The sequence below is a fragment of the Cornus florida genome, unplaced genomic scaffold, assembly GCF_030987335.1.
Source record: "Cornus florida cultivar Cherokee Brave unplaced genomic scaffold, ASM3098733v1 CherokeeBrave_3.0.0_Hap2_Chr05, whole genome shotgun sequence".
NCBI classification, from domain to species: Eukaryota; Viridiplantae; Streptophyta; class Magnoliopsida; order Cornales; family Cornaceae; genus Cornus; species Cornus florida.
Genome location: NW_026775575.1, coordinates 111598806 through 111615616, shown reverse-complemented (window position 1 = coordinate 111615616; position 16811 = coordinate 111598806). Strand labels below are relative to the sequence as shown.

Below are 16811 nucleotides of genomic sequence, written 5' to 3'. Positions count from 1 at the left end.
TAATCAAAATACTAAATTGTGTGATCAAATAACAATCTATAGTACTCTGAGCACCTCCAACTGATAGAAACCACCAAAGTGGATAGTTGGATACTAACACTAATAGCCTGTCAAATAATAAATAAAAATACTACAACTAATAAAAACACTCGTCCTTTTTTTATTTTTCTTTCACACACACAAATATCTGATTCAGGACACCAAATTTGAAGATTCATCAAACACAATGTGAAGTAATAAATTTAATACTTGCACATTTAAAAAATTAATTTTAGCCTTTAATTATGACATCACATTTAAATTATTTAATTTCTGTGTTGGGTTGGACAAAAAAACCCAGTTGTCACTCGAATTAAATAAACTAAATCCAATCCAATTCAGCATTGTTTTACACCTCAAAATTACCAAAAAAAAAATAATAATAAAAAATAAAATTTGTTTTACCTCCTCAAAGCTTCCAAAGCAGTATGGTATTCACAAAGCGACAGCACCAACACAACTACCGTTCATGGCTCTCTCTCTCCTCTCGCCACTCCTCTTCTCTCTCTTCCTCCTCCAACCTTTCTCTGCCACTGCAAACATCCACAAAACAAACCTCTTCAGATCAGAGCTCGTATCTGAGCCCACAGCCTCAAAAGATGTCCCATTGACCACATTCTTTGAGGTCACCAAACCCATCAAACTTCCCAGAACCAAACCCTGCTCGTACCACATCCTCGAACATGATTTTGCCTACACATATGGGAAACCGCCTGTTCTTGCCAATTACACACCCCCTTCGAATTGCCCATCTCAAAATTTTGCCAAAATTGTTCTTGAATGGAAGGCAATTTGCAAAGGTAGGCAATTTGATCGCATTTTCGGCGTTTGGCTCGGCGGCGTTGAGCTTCTCCGGAGCTGCACGGCGGAGCCACGAGCCACCGGGATTGTTTGGACTGTCAAGAAGGACATTACGAGGTATTATTCACTGCTCATGACCCATCAAACACTTGCTGTGTATCTTGGTAACCTTGTTGATAGTACTTACACTGGTGTGTACCATGTGAACATAACAATACACTTTTATCCTCCTGACATGCATTACAATTCTTATAAACCAAATTCGGATGATTTGGTAAATGGGTATGGTTCTGGGGCTGATTTGATCTTACCTTTTTCGAGAAATTTACCATTGAATGATGGGTTGTGGTTTGAAATTGAGAATTCCACTGATGTTAAGTCCAAGGAGTTTAAAATTCCCCAAAATGCATATAGGGCTGTGTTGGAGGTTTATGTTTCATTTCATGAGAATGATGAATTTTGGTATGGAAATCTTCCGAATGAGTACATTGCCGCCAATAATCTTACTGGTGTGGCCGGCAATGGACCTTTTAGGGAGGTTGTGGTCAGTCTGGATGATGTGGTTGTTGGTGCAGTTTGGCCTTTTACAGTAATATATACTGGAGGAGTCAATCCCCTCCTGTGGAGACCAATTACTGGAATTGGGTCATTTGATCTTCCTACTTATGATATTGAAATCACTCCATTTTTAGGGAAGATATTAGATGGAAAGACTCATGACCTCGCATTTAGTGTCACAAATGCCTTGAATGTGTGGTACATAGATGCAAATTTGCATATTTGGTTGGACAAGAAGAGTGAAAAAACTGAAGGAAAGCTTTTGAGCTACAACACCCCGCCTAGTCTTGTTTCTTTGGTATCAAATTTTACAGGTCTGAATGGAACATTTTTGACGAGTGTTAGGAGATCCATCTCATCGAGTGGATGGGTGAAGTCCTCTTATGGGACGATCAAAGCCAATTCGAGTCAAAAATTCAATTACAGTAACTTTATGGTAATGGGAAATGACGGAAATTTGCAGATCTTGAATCAGACAATTGATTTCAATGATAGTGTTTCTGCTGAAATGCCGGATTCTTCTATTCACTCGATGAAATCATTTAAAAGGTTCCCTTTTTACCTGTACTCTGACTATGTGGAACAAGAAGATGGAACTTATGCTTCAATTTCAAATATAACAATGAGTTACAATGAGGAGAGGGTCAAAGCTGGTGGTTTGGTATTCTCGTCCAGTTCTCTTAAAAATTTGCAGAATGGACAGGGCAAGATGATTGTGAAAAACAACTTGGTAGTAAGTGGACTGGGGAGCACCCAACAAGCATACCAATATGGTGACAGTAAATTCTGCTATTTTAGGAATGTGAGCAGCTCGAACTACACTATTCTTTATGATAAAGAGGGCAACACTTGCAGCAAAAGAGAACAGCCTCATTTTAAATTTGGGCTTGCCAAATTCTGGCCTTTTTCTGCTCGGAGAGCATTTCTAGCACATAATTATCGTAACAATAAGTAATGGTATTAAACCATTCAGTTCAGCTGATTCTTCACTTGCTTCATAAAAAGCAGCTCTCCCATCGGATGTGTGTAGAATTTCTGCATTTTGAAACGCCTAATAAAGTTTCAGGAATTTGTTTCGTGATGTTATTGAATTTTTCTATTAATTTGTGTTTCAGTCAAGCTTGGGTTTTGTGTTTCAATTGGAGATGGTCAACAATATTATCATCTCAGTATATTGAAGTTTTAATATAAATATTTTGGCTTAAACAACTCTTGGAAAATTGGTTTTGAATCTGTGGAAACAGCTGCTGTCATATTTTTTTACATTGAAGTATCTTTCATTAGAATTTCTCCATCTATTGAAGTTTGCGCTTGCTAGTTTTTGATCTGCTGAAGTTGCAGTGTTCTGTTTCAGTTATTTATTCTTCCCATTTAATTTCTTATTGCTTATTGATTGTATGTTGCAACCTTCAGCTCCCCAATTGTTTCTGGTGTTACCTCTATAATTACTTTGACTGCTTTATTAAATGGAAATTTGTATCTGCTCATTTTTGGGTCCTTGAAGAACAACTCTTTTCTAAGTCTCTACTTGTTTCAGACATATGCGAGTTCCATCTTTCTAGCATACCTGCTGTACATAGTGAATGTTTACCTTAAGATACAATGTAGTTGGATCAAGATCCTAGGATCCAAGTTAATAGTGATGGGTATTGAATATACGGATACCTAGTTTAATGTTAATTCCCTTTACCCAATTTGATGAATAATGGTTATGATAAAAGCCACTGATCTTTGAACCCTAATTTTCATAAAGAATAACTTCTGTGATTAGCTTACATTCTCTGGTTTATGATCAGAACAACTGATCTTTGATTAAGCCCCCACAAAGCATAACTTTTGTGATCACCTGTGTGTTTGTGTGTGTGAGGCTGAGCAAAGCTCTCTGCATCCTAAAGTAGATGCATGGTCGAGGACTCAGTTAGTCAACAACTCTTGACACTGCAACGAATTCGTCTTCTGTACCAAAGGTCGTTGCCACATGAAATACAAGAATTGAGCAGAGCATGCTGCAGGTGTGTGCCAAACTTCAAGCGGTTAACCAATAGCAGTAATTATGTCAATGTGATGGCTAAAGTGATGGTGATACTCTTAAACCTGGTTGAGTTTGTCTCAACAATAGAACCTAGCTTGTTGTCCCATTTCAAATGAGTTTTTTCACTACCAATGGAAAGTTTTTATCCGATTCTAGAGTGAGTACAGCTTCACACACACATTACTGTTTCTGCTTTCAAATGGTCTGCTACTTTTATGTCTGAAACTTGGGTTTGTTCGATCTTCTAACATAATTGATGTAGTGAACCAAAATCTGCAAATTTCAGACAGACTAACCTATATATCAAGGAATTGATTTGATTTCCAATCTTGGCACAGTTCTGAATTTGATTTTTTCTCAAACTCAACTTTAATATTTGGTCTAACATATATAATTGAGTGCATATGTTTTTGTTTGAACAGGAAAACTGGTGCATGAACTATAAAATATGAGAATATACCGACCAAAATAGAATCTGAGAACATCTTCTGCAAATTTAATTGCTACTTTCTCTGGTTGCTTTGGACTGCCTTTATTAATTTTGTCAAGAAAGGGAGAGAAGAAGAAAACTAGAATGCCAAGCTTAAAATAAACCATGAGGGAAATATGTATACTGTGAGAGTATGGATGGGCAAAAAAGGATGATTTGTCCAAGATGGTGTTAATGCATAACAAATACTAATGTCGTAAAAAGGGAAATTTAAAGTTATGTTTGTGAGCATTGAATCAGCGGCGTGAATTTGAAATTTTAAAAAAATGGTCAAGTTAAATATTCTAGTGTAAACTAGTTTGATTGGTTCATTGTGGCAGTGGAATTTTCTAATTATTATTATTATTTGTCTGGGTAAAAAATTCTATTTTCTGTTCTTAATTGCCTAACTGGTATGAATGAATGATATCAATTGGTTGGTTTGAGAAAATTAACAAGCAATGAATGCAGAATAATCCAAGTTGCCAATTTATGGGAGCACCGGAAGAATGGGTGAATTCAATCTCTAATGCCAGTACTATGCTACGCACAATTGATGTTTCTCATTTATGCCATGACTGACATAAGAAGAAGATCATTATTCAGTTGGTCCGGGTCGTCAAATGACAAAAGGACAAAGTGATTGACATAATATCATTCATTAATTAAATATTTTCATTTTTTTTTTTTAATTATTGGTGAAGGAAAAATTTTCTTGATAAAAATTGAGTTTTCATATTTTGTGTATCATGGTGATTTTTAGAGAAGAAATATATAATCTCTTTATCTGGCTATATCTCATTCATCCTTCTTCTTTTCTCTTTTATTATTTTTTTTTGGATGAAAACATAAATACCAAAAAAAAAATAAATAAATAAAAAATACAAAAAGATGAATGTTACTCTCACTAAACATACAAAAGTAAACTATTTATATATAAATCATATAATACAAAAAGAAGAATAAAAAGGGTTTTTTAAATAAAAATAATGTTCACTTTGCCAGATCACACTGACTTTTTTTTGTTTTTTTTTTTTGTAGTGTATAATAATGCTACCAATTTTATCATTTTTGTGGTGGAAGATTAAAAGCTTCATTAGTCATTACTAATATATTATTAATATGTATTCTATTTCTAATAATATCCAGTTATTTCTGGATCGCTTGGAGTGGAGCCCGACCCAGTGGATCCCGACCCATTATGGCCACTGACCCGGAGGGAGTTGACACTTGACAGAAGAGAAGAGAGAGATAAGGAGAGAGAAAGGAAATGGGAGAGATGAGGGAATCAAATTCCATAACAGACACACACTCTCCCTCGAGAATTTCTTCATATAATGAGTTTTCCTTCCTTAACCAGGTCTGTACTTCCCTCTCATTTTCTCTCTCTAGAACTTATACTCTGATTAAAACCCTAATTCTGACATTGCAATTCCGTGTTTTGCAGTGGCGGTTGTTGCACCGTCGGCTGGAAATCCTCGAGCTTGTCCGTTCAGTTAGGGCTTCTTTCTAACGGTCATAATGAATTTTTGGTTCCCCATAAGCGGAAATTCAGCTACAATAAATCCCCTCGAGCTTGCGCTTCATCTTCAGCATCATCTTCTTCCGGTATTGTTTCTCTCTAAATGAGTGTTTTTTGTTATTAAATGCTTGTTATAAACAAACACATATATATGTGTGTGTGTATACTAATCCAGTAATGTGGTACTCTGCAAATTTTTCATTGCTTTTCAATTCTCCCTCAGCTCACACTGTTCAATTTTTCTTAACCAAAAAAAATAAATCGTCCTTTCATTTTTATTTGCTTAAATTTGTAAAAATTCTTAATGATAACTTGATTAGTTATGCCCATTTTCATACTCCATAGAAGCTTGTATTTCTAGCTATTTCAAAGGTGTCGAGAAACAGTTATTGGTTCTTTCGTGGAATCGCAAAGCCATCATTTAAATGATGGTCGTATTTCTACTCCTATTTTACCACATTGTGTTTTGTATGTTGTCTTAGTACGGCTTATCTCAAATGGTTTAATTTCTCAACCATTTCTCTATATTTGTAACTTGGAAGAAATAATACTGGTCTAGTTGTACCATGGGACACTTCTTGAATGTTCCCAATGGCCTCATTTGTAATAAATCTTTAATTAAGCCAATTGTGAAGAATTATTGTATTTGTTTGAATTGGGTTTTTGAGACGGAGCTATTAAATGTAGAATAATGGAGTTTTAGGAGATTATGTTGGGGTAAACCTAAGCAGGTGTTTGTGTATGAGAGGAGAATCCTGCTACTCTCCCTCTCTCTCTTTCTTTTAAGTTGTTAAAAGAGGTAGGGCAGTCCCTTTATTTGTAGTGTGGAGAACAGTTGCCGCACTTGCTGGGGCACTTAATCAAGTGGAGATGCTAGAAAGCAAAGGAGAGAGTTTATGCAGATGAGAAGCAGTTTGCTGACCGCAACGTGACAAATTTTATCCTAGAGAAGAAATGGCATCTCTCTCTTTTCGCTGACTGGCCAAGATGTAGATCTATGTTACATGAACTCGGGCACGGGTGTCGGACACAGGTATGTATCCATGCGTCGGACGTGTCAAATCTCCAAATAGAAGGTCATAAGGACGCGGCTAAATATTCATTTTATTAATTATTTTATTTTATTTTCTAGAGTAAAGTAATGTTTTTATCTAATATAATGTTCAATATAGGCATTTAACTCATTTTAAAGTAATAATATAATGTAATGGAATGATTGGATATGCTTTTTAAGTACATGTCCAACCAAAAGTGTCAGACACATATTCCATACTTATGTCCGAGGGATACGTGTCTGACACGGGTACTTCACTACTTTTGAAGAGTCCATGTAACAGAGATGTAGATAGTGGCTGGTAATATACTTTGTGAGTTTTTGATATTTGTTGTTGGAATAAAAATAAAATAAAATAAAATAAAATAAAAATCCTAGTATCTGATTGAAGAGCATGATGAATTGCAAAGGCCACATGACGACTAGCACTGAGATTTTTTTTTTTCCTAGTTGACTGGCACTGAGATTGAAGACCTATCTGATCCCTACTTGCATCAGAGTGCATGCATCTAGAGGCGGCTTAGGTGGGGGATCAAGATGGTGTAGAGCAAGATGGAAAACAAGTTAAACCAACCGTGATTTGAAGAACACTTTATGGTCATGAGATACTCTTCGCCTAAAGTGAACTCCAATTGTAAGAGAACCCCACTTTTGTCCCCACAAGTTGAGCTCCGAGTTGAAGGCACTAGATTTGTTGACCACTCAAGGAATGGATATGGCACACCTTAAGGAAGTGTGCAAGGATGGCGAAAGTCCACATTTCACTCCTCTGTTTGACCATGTGTCGCATGCATGTTCTTGTGGATCTCATTGATTGGTGAAGAGTGTATGTTGGAGATACAATGCCAACGCATGGGGGCAAGAGAGGTTAGGTCCATTACCCATATTTTGCTCCCTATGCAAATGAAACTCCTAGATTGAGAGCTTGCGTGTCTAACAAATGGGAGATAATTTGTGTAAGTTGACTCTTTGATGCCCTGACATCAACCAGTAGGGGGTCTTATTTTGTCATATGCCAATGCTGATGCAGCATTTTTCTATTGGCGGATGTAAATCACTGTCACATTTCGTGGTGATGTTTGAAGGTGCAACATGATGACCCCCTCCCTATATCAGAGGTATTTGGCATTTTTCATCTTCACTTTCAATACTTCTTATCGTGAAAGTCCAAATAGAACCTTGTGATTTGTTGACTTTTATTCGCATGCTCTTTCTTTTTGAAGTTCATGCATGCTTTCCTTAGTTTTTGTGGTTAAAAAGTCAAATGATTTACTTATGAGAGAGCATCAACTTCCCGATGTGCATCCAGAGACTAAGTGAAGTCAAGCGGCATATTTTGGTCTAGGAGTCTTCTTTTGGACAAGGGTATGAACTACTCCATCTTGGCATGTAGATGCCTGAATAGGGTTTTGGAGATGGAGGTGAAACATAAGAAACAGAGGTCTCAAAAGATCAGGTCAGGATAAAACCCTTGTTGGCCGTGGGAAAGAGAAGATGGCAGTGTGAAGATCAAGAGATATATGGGAGAATCCCAACTTCATTTTACTTTTTGAAGCTTGCGATTGCTTTTATCAGTGTAGTATTCTTAAAAGAGTCAGTTTGAGTTGTGTTTAGTTTATGTGGTCTAATTATTCTTTTAGTGCTGTATGCCAATCAAAATAGAGTATTTGTTATATTGTACCTTTCATCCCCTTATGCTATACAGAGCTCAGTGCCCGTCCCAAAATGATGATTGGTCCTAGTTGTGAGACCCTTGACAACATATTGGTTCAGTGATTATGGACCTTACTCCTGTAGACCTCACTGTAGTTCAAGACAGCCATTGTGGCAACGCATATGCATTACTAAGTAGCCTCTTTTTTAAAAAAACAAAAATTAAAAATTAAAAAAAAAAATCTTTTCCCCTTTTCTTTTTATCTATTTGTGGAGAATTCGGTGGGATTTTATCTTCAGTATGGTATTTTCTTGTGTTGCGTTGGATTGGATTATGGAGATACTGATACTGGGCCTCATTTTTATTCTTTTATTTTATACTATATGATATGTTTTTCAGATCCTCTCTTGGTGAAGGCTGCCAGAGGATATCCTGTAAGTCGTCCCCCAGCATGGATGATGCGTCAGGCAGGAAGGTATATGGCTGTTTACAGAAAGCTTGCAGAGAAACACCCATCCTTCAGACAGAGGTCAGAAACAACTGATCTCATTGTGGAAATTTCTTTGCAGCCTTGGGAAGCTTTCCATCCTGACGGGGTTATTATTTTCTCTGACATACTTACTCCTCTACCTGCATTTGGTGTCCCATTTGACATAGAAGAGGTGAGGGGCCCTGTCATTCAGTCTCCACTTCGTTCTGAAGAGGGCTTGAAAGCACTGCATCCCATTGACTTGGAGAAACTTAGTTTCGTGGGAGAGTCCCTTCAGATTTTGCGCCGAGAGGTATTTTATTTCCTTCAGATGGGTGATTAGCAGTAACAGATATTGATTATCTTTGTTTTTGTAGTGTAGAATGGTATTATTTTTTATTGACCAGCTAATGTAGGTTATTCTTCTGATTTAGGTTGGGGAGCGAGCTGCAGTTCTTGGTTTTGTGGGAGCACCTTGGACAATTGCTACGTATATAGTAGAAGGGGGTACAACTCGCACGTATACAACCATAAAGAGCATGTGCCATACAGCACCACATGTACTGAGGGCTCTTCTTTCTCATTTGGCAAAGGCAATATCTGACTACATTGTTTTCCAAGTGGAGTCAGGGGCTCATTGTATACAAATATTCGATTCATGGGGCGGACAGCTACCACCTGATGTGTGGGAGCACTGGTCAAAGCCTTATATTAAAGAGGTGAGTAGTAGTTGTTTTTGTTAGCTGAGCAAAATTTAACCCTTTCCTTTTCCTCCCCTATTAATGATGTATGCTTGACTGATCTGTTTCTTGCTGTCTTTCTGTTTAATTTTGTCCTTCATCTAGTTGAAAATGTTAAGCACTTTGCGTGTTGATTGACTTCAGGAAAGCATGCTTACACTCTCTCTCTATCTATATATATACACATACGTATATATATATTGGCCATGATTAGCACCGTTACAGCTTTTAAGTTTTTGTTGTGTGTTTTATTAGTTTAATAAGGAAATGCAGCAGTAATTACTACTTCTCAAGCTTTAGAAATTTGATAGACTAAATAAATATTTTTCTTTCTCAAGGATAGCAACTTGTTGAGCACAAACTACAATTACTACCTTCTGAATACTATTATCTTTTCTTTGAAAAACTGACATAGTGTGTGGTTTGTTATGTTTTTAATAATCACAAATTATTCTCTTTCCCTTTTGGTCACTCATTACATTTATTGAACTTGCAGATTGTGAGCGTAGTAAGGAAAAAGTGCCCTGAAACACCACTGGTACTCTACATCAATGGAAATGGTGGTCTTCTCGAGCGGATGAAAGACACTGGAGTCGATGTGATTGGGCTGGATTGGACAGTGGATATGGCAGATGGAAGGAAGCGATTAGGAAATGGAATCAGCATACAGGGAAATGTGGACCCATGTTATTTATTTTCTCCTCTTCCTGCCCTGACTGATGAAATTCAAAGGTTTGTGATACAAACTAATATCTGTTACTGAACTTATCCTGCAAGTTATTGTCTAAATCAGCTGACTTAGGTTGAACTATTAGATTTGTGGGGTACTGTGCCTTTGGAGTCATTTAGTACTAATTTCATTGCTTGGACTTTCTCAATTGTTCAATAGCAGTTAAAACTTGGATATAAACTGTAATTTTGGCAAGCTGTCCTGAATTGAAATCCTTATCCAGCAAGCAAAGAGTCAGTCAGTTGCTTGACACTTTTTTTCAATGTGTGTGATATATATATATAGTATGCACTTTTGTAGAGTCTGCAATGGTTGAATGCTTAGAGCAAATTTCAACTTTGAATGCCCAAATTTCAATTCCAACTGATTGAAGTCTTTGAATTCATTTGGCAGAGTTGTGAAGTGTGCTGGGCAAAGGGGTCACATTCTCAACCTGGGCCATGGTGTTCTTGTTGGGACACCAGAGGAAGCCGTTGCTCACTTCTTTAATGTTGCAAGAAGCTTGAAGTTTGATACAGTCGTTGAAGATCATGCAATGGAAGAACCTAAATTTGTAGTTTGAAGACGATTTTGGTTAAGCACAACTCAGTGGTTTTCCTGTGTAAATCGGCTGGTAGTTTTGAGTTCTAATCTCACAGCATGACTGCTTGGTCTCACTTTTATCTTGCACATTGTTGAGGGATTAACTAAAGCATGCCTGTGGGTGAGTCTAGTTTTGTTCAAATGTATCTGTAATGAACATATGGGACGAAAATCAATAATTTGCTTCTTGTTCATTTATGGGTGGTCCTTGTTCTACACCTTTGACTTACAGTGCTGTGTTAATTATTTATAAAAGTTATGACGAGCTTTGGCAAATATGTTGAGGGAGGTCACTCACTGGTACTGGTTTTCTCTGCATTTCTATTGTCACCCAAGTCTTTGATTGATGCCCCTTGAGTTGCACAAATATATGGTCCTAGCTATTATTAAGACAAGTTGCATTCATTTGGTTAAATGAAAATTTGGGCACTGCTGCTCATAATGACCAGAGAAAATGTTGTTTGGTAGATGAAAATGTTGTATGAATGGATGCATACACTGTTGTAGCAACTAACTTCCACACTTTTTTGTGGTGATGGAGATGGGCTGGTGCCTTCAACAGCAGATAATCACCGAATTACAGGGATTTGAGTAAAACGTTTTTTTTTTTTTTTTTTTTTTCCTTATCCAGATTTGAAAGCAGAAACATCTATATTTTCATATATTTGCAAACACACATGACAAATATTGGATCAATGTGGTCGTGGTCGTGGTCGTGATCAATTTGTTGAAGGCTATATTATTATAAGATAACCCACACTTCTGTTTTTTTTTTTTCAAAGGTTTGTGTTTTGAATTAGGGGCTATCTTCCAAAGTATTCTTAATAAAAGAGGAGGGTCTTCATATGCATACAAGTGAGAGGGCAGTGGCCAAAGGTACTTTTTTACTCTGACAATTTCTTCTTGAAATATTTGTTCTACTCTTTTTCCCTCTTCTGTAGTTTTTAAACTGCTTAAGAATAAAGCATTCTTTAATGTTAATAAGAATATCTATTGCTTCTACTAAACACGGTATATAAACATACGAGTCACACTTATCAAAAAAATAGTATATAAACATACGTGTCACGTTGATTATTTTAAACACCGCATGATGCACTTTTCCACAATCCTACAAAACACACAGGTTTCTCTTTGGTGCCATTGATACCCTTTAGATAGTGTGTGTGTGTGTAATTGCTTAATTCAGTCATGGATTAAGGAGAATCTATGGATTTGTTCCACTAATAACCTCGAATAGTTTCAACTTTTTTATGTTGATCTTAAATTCTCAGAAAATTCAAAATTTTGATGTGGTTGAGTGTAATTAACCTTTTGAAACAAACAGACTGCATTGCTATCTCCAAAACAATAGAAATGAGTGAAGTGAAGAAAAATCCAAAATCCCCCGTGGACCAAATAATATAGGATAGATCATAAGTAGGACATAGCATCATATAATCCACACGAAAAAGTAAAATTCCTCTCTCAATTATTATGACTACTTGGTACTAATATATATAGTTGAGGGACTTCTGACTCACCTGTCATTTCCAATAATGGCTCATAAATTTTTTTTACCTTATATAAAGTCGAATCTTACACCTTCAAACTACACACATAATTTCGTCTTAGATGTGTGAGAATGAGATTAACTTATTAGCTAGTATTGATACAACAATAAATATATATATCAAAACATATACTAACTGTTCATAGGAATTGAAATTTCACGAAATTTGGTGAGATTTATAATTGGTTAACTGATAAATTTTGTAACTTGCCCTTCTTTTTAATGAAAACATACATATATAAGATTGCATTTCAAGTCAATAAGGATAAAATGGGAAAAGAAATATTTCCTTTATGATCAAATTCCAGCTTATTCCAAATAACAAATGGGATTTCATTTCAAATCTAATTCAATCTGTTTTCCTTTTCCCAAGCTGAACAATCATGTAGAGCTCCAAACATACTGAAGCTTGCAAGGATCTGCAAAACTGTATGGAGCCTGCAATAATTCCAAGTAGAGGAGTTAAAAACATATACATTGGTGAAAACTAAAGATACTGAGAAAATTACCATTCAAAAAAAAGAAAAAGATATGAGAAAATTGATAAATTTTGCTAAAATAATTGGAATGGTTATTTGCAAAATTTTATGGATATTTCATGAATTATAGACCACTGTTAAGAGATTAGCTAATGATATCTTCAATGATTGAAGAAGATCCTTTCCGAATATTGGAAAGTTCATGCTTGATCTAAAAATGCCTAGCATCTGTCTAAGACATGTAAGCGCGATCTAAGGCTCTGTGACCCATAACTTGTGCGAATACTTGAGGAGTTAACGTAGCATGTAGCCAGCTAAGAAGAATCTGATATTTATTCTTCCATTCAAGTTATTTTGGATTGGAGCCACTTGAAGATAGTGGTTGGTGGAAGACTTGTGTTCTAAAATTACGGAAATTCGGATGTAGATCAAGAGTTCTCGCACATTATAAGGTAATTGTGTTAATAAGAAGAAGTTTATATCTTCAATTATTATCTATTCAATAAAACGCTTTCTAGGACAACCAACAACATTTCTTTTATCAATGCTAAATTCAAACTCGTAACCTTAACCTTGTTTTAAATGTCATACCAGCACTTTATCGTTGTACATTCATAGACAAGGTACCAAAAATATGTAAAATAAAAGGACTGAATTATTTTGGCCTCTTACCCTTTAACTAAAAAAAAAAAAACAAAAAAGGCTATAGAGAGATGATAGAAACAGATGACATTCAAGATGTTATATATTAGTACACTGATAGACAGCAACACAAGGGAAATAATTTCGTGAGGATCCAAGAATGATTAAATCTAGAAGAGTAGTTACGGCATATATTAGCTAAAAAAATGTTAGAATGTTAACAAAATTTGTGATTTGTTCGGATATATAGTTAATTTGGGAACCCTAGTGGAAATTAACTTAGAATTTAATCAATCTAAAAGGAGACTACATGGTTAATGTAGGAGGATATATTATATAGTTTTTTTGGCACTTATTTGATACAGACAAAAGGCAATCTGGTTAGCAATATTAATTACCAAAGAAAAGGTCATTAATGCAATTGGAACATTACAAAAACACGAGGCATACAAGCAAGATGGACATAGGGTTTTGTCTTCCATTTAAGATCTCAGAAATCTAAGACTATAGCTAACAGCTGATGTATCAACAATCACAAGCAAAGACATCAAATATAAGCATTTCTTTATTTTAATTTTCGATTACTTGCTATATATTATGCCCATATACCTATTCTGATCATACCTGATGGCCATGCATGACGGGCACAAGATCGTGAAGAATCTTGAAAGAGCCAAAAATAGAGAAAAGTAGAGAAACAAATGAGAAATATTTAAAAAAAAAAAAAAAACTGTTATTTTGCATGTGTGTGTGTGATAGAGAGAGAGAGAGGGGGGGATTTTCATCATTGCCCTAACCTAGGTGAGTGTAAAAGATATTATGATAAAGTCATATAACTTATTCTGTGTCTTTACTCTCAAAGAAACTATGCAGACTACGGTTTTGAAAAACCATTTTTGGGGCTGAGGGTTCTGAAACTCCTGTCCTAGGGTTTCTTATGAAGCCAATGAAATGGCCTCTCTATTTCTGATATATATATATATATATATATAGAACGTATCATCTCATAGTTCAATCATTCAATTTCATTTCTTTTTGTAGGATTTCCTAACAGAACTATAACCAATCTAATGTCTAACTCTCAAGTAGAATACTAATGAACTAACACCACCTTAAAATTCCACATCACCACCAATACACCATTGTATCTCACAGTTTTATCATTTATTAAAGTAATTAACGGAAAATTTCATGCTATTCCTCAATAAAATAACTAGCCATTTTTATAGGAGTAATAAAAAATGTAAAAAATTACCATCATGTTGAGAAGCCAAAAACAATCAAGGTGACTGCTTAGGACATTTTAAGGGTTGGTCGTTGGCCATCATTTGATCCATCATCTTCTTCTTCTTCTTCTTCTTCTTATACTGTATGCCCCGTGCCTTAGCTTGAGAGTCCCTCACCTCGCGCAGATAGATCCGTATAGTGCTGCTGGCAAAAGGGTTTGTCTCTGACAAGCCACCATTTTCTTCATAAGCAGCCCTAAGCCGGCCTATGAGGGCATCGAGGCTTCCCCAAGCTTGCCTGAGGGGGCAAGTGCAAGGCCCTGCTGGTTGGGGGTGTCCAAAGAAGACACACCCTTGAAAGTGCACCTTCGTCTTCCCAAACTGATCAAGATATCTAAGGAAATCTAGAACATGGTTAGAGTTGCACTGTGACATCGATACCGGTGGCCTATGGTTCTTCAAGTAGTGACCAAAAGTGTTCCAATCACGCCGCTTCTGAGACTCATAACGGCTCAGCTGAGTTGGTTGTTGCTGATGATCAGCAGTGGATCTTGAAGATCCTTCTCCTGATTCTTTTCCTTTGTCACTTGACATTGCTATTGGAAAATGTTTGGCAAGAGAATGGAAAATACTATTGGGGGTACAAGCTAGAGAAGAGAATTGGAGTGGAGAAAGATGGAGTAAATCACATAATGGGACTACGGAAGAGACATGAAAGGGGTCCAATGGAAGTGCTTTAGCTCCTTTTTTTTCTTCCTCCTATGGCTTTATTTTCTTCCTTTAGTGGCATAATTAGCATTATATATATATATATATATATATATATATATATATATATATATATATATATATTCTGGATGGCTAATAGTTAATTTATTAATATTTATGTTACCATCAGCTAAGCAATCATTATAATTTATCAAGCATCATATTATCAAAATTAGCATTATGATTTTGAAACCTAGGTAGTGGTGCAAGTAAGATAAGTTAGGATGGGATTTAATCTTAGTTAATTAAATAGTAAAATGGGGGGGAGGAACATAAAAAAGATGTAGCATACATCCTCGGAGTGTTTAAGGTGATGAAACTTGTCTGCCTCTATTTCTAGATGGACTAAGGATGACTTCAAAGTGGACACTTATAATGGCTTTAGTGGAAGCCCATATAAATATATATGTGTGTGTGTTTATATGAAAAGGGAAGTGTGTCTTCTAATTAGTATAACTGAATTTTACTAAAATCTCATCCCTAACTATATGAAAAGAACAAATTTAAAATTAGTGAAAGCATGATTTTTGTAATTGATTTCAAGCTTAAAAACTGGAATTAGCTATGCAAGTAATCAAGCATTTGTTAAGGTCAGGTCATTTCCCTTATTAATTAATATTAAGATGGATTTTGCTCCATTAGAATGTCATATATATATATATATATGGGATTTTAAGAAATGACAACAATTGAAACTTTCTTTATTTTATTTTATTTTTTAGAAAAAGAAGAGAAAAGAATATCAATTGTTATAATTGTTTCATGCATTTTGATCGATCTAATGCCTCCTACTTTGTCCTAGGAATGGAGTTGATTTTTTAAAAAATAAAAATAAAAATAAAAATAAAAATAAAAAATGCAGGGGAAAAAGAAAAAGAAGACACTTGTATCTCAGTTGTAGTTTTAAACCGTTCAATATTTTTGACTCTGGGAGGGGAGGGTTAGGCACATAACATATTCTGAGATGATGTTGACTATTAAATATTTTCAGTGTCCAATAACTAAAATAAAAAACAATGATACAAATGGGAGTACTGTTACACTTAGACTATTGATTTTTTTAAGTTATTCTAATCAACAGTCAACAAAGACTCTTAATTAGTGATGAATAAAGACATGTTTCTCTCTTTTCAAAATATTCAAATTCACATTGAATACTTTAATCGGTAAAAATACTGAGTCCGAACTTTTATCACTTTTCCTATTAATAATTATACTTTACACCAAAACTATACCCATAAAATAAAATAAATTAAAATTAAATCTTTTTAAAAAAAAGAAAAAAAGAAAAGAAACTACTAACTGTTACATTCACGCAGGTTTCAAATGATACATTTCTACAATGTATATTATTTTCTTTTGGTTTGGTTATTGATGCAAGTTTTTAGTAGTGAGAAACAACAGCAATATTATGGATCTAGTCATCATAAACAATCAAGCATTTAGTTGTAATCACACAAGTGTAAACATATATATATAGCTAAATGCTTGATT

General features: G+C 35.3%; 3 protein-coding genes across 3 annotated transcripts; 2 read left to right on the top strand and 1 right to left on the bottom strand.

The window, feature by feature from the left end:
• The first annotated feature begins 356 nt into the window (after positions 1–356).
• LOC132308613 (peptide-N4-(N-acetyl-beta-glucosaminyl)asparagine amidase A-like) lies at positions 357–2607 on the top strand. The gene has a single exon (XM_059806739.1). The coding sequence runs from the start codon at positions 509–511 to the stop codon at positions 2351–2353; it is 1845 nt and encodes a 614-aa protein (XP_059662722.1). The 5' UTR covers positions 357–508; the 3' UTR covers positions 2354–2607.
• A 2526-nt stretch (positions 2608–5133) lies between these two features.
• LOC132308612 (uroporphyrinogen decarboxylase 1, chloroplastic) lies at positions 5134–10848 on the top strand. Its single transcript, XM_059806738.1, has 6 exons — positions 5134–5259; positions 5347–5507; positions 8529–8911; positions 9033–9317; positions 9835–10070; positions 10462–10848. Exons 1-6 carry the CDS (start codon positions 5237–5239, stop codon positions 10628–10630), a joined length of 1257 nt encoding a protein of 418 aa, XP_059662721.1. The 5' UTR covers positions 5134–5236; the 3' UTR covers positions 10631–10848.
• Positions 10849–14603: 3755 nt separating this feature from the next.
• On the bottom strand, positions 14604–15143 carry LOC132309979 (protein LIGHT-DEPENDENT SHORT HYPOCOTYLS 10-like). Its single transcript, XM_059808222.1, has one exon. The coding sequence runs from the start codon at positions 15141–15143 to the stop codon at positions 14604–14606; it is 540 nt and encodes a 179-aa protein (XP_059664205.1).
• Between the last annotated feature and the right edge of the window lie 1668 nt (positions 15144–16811).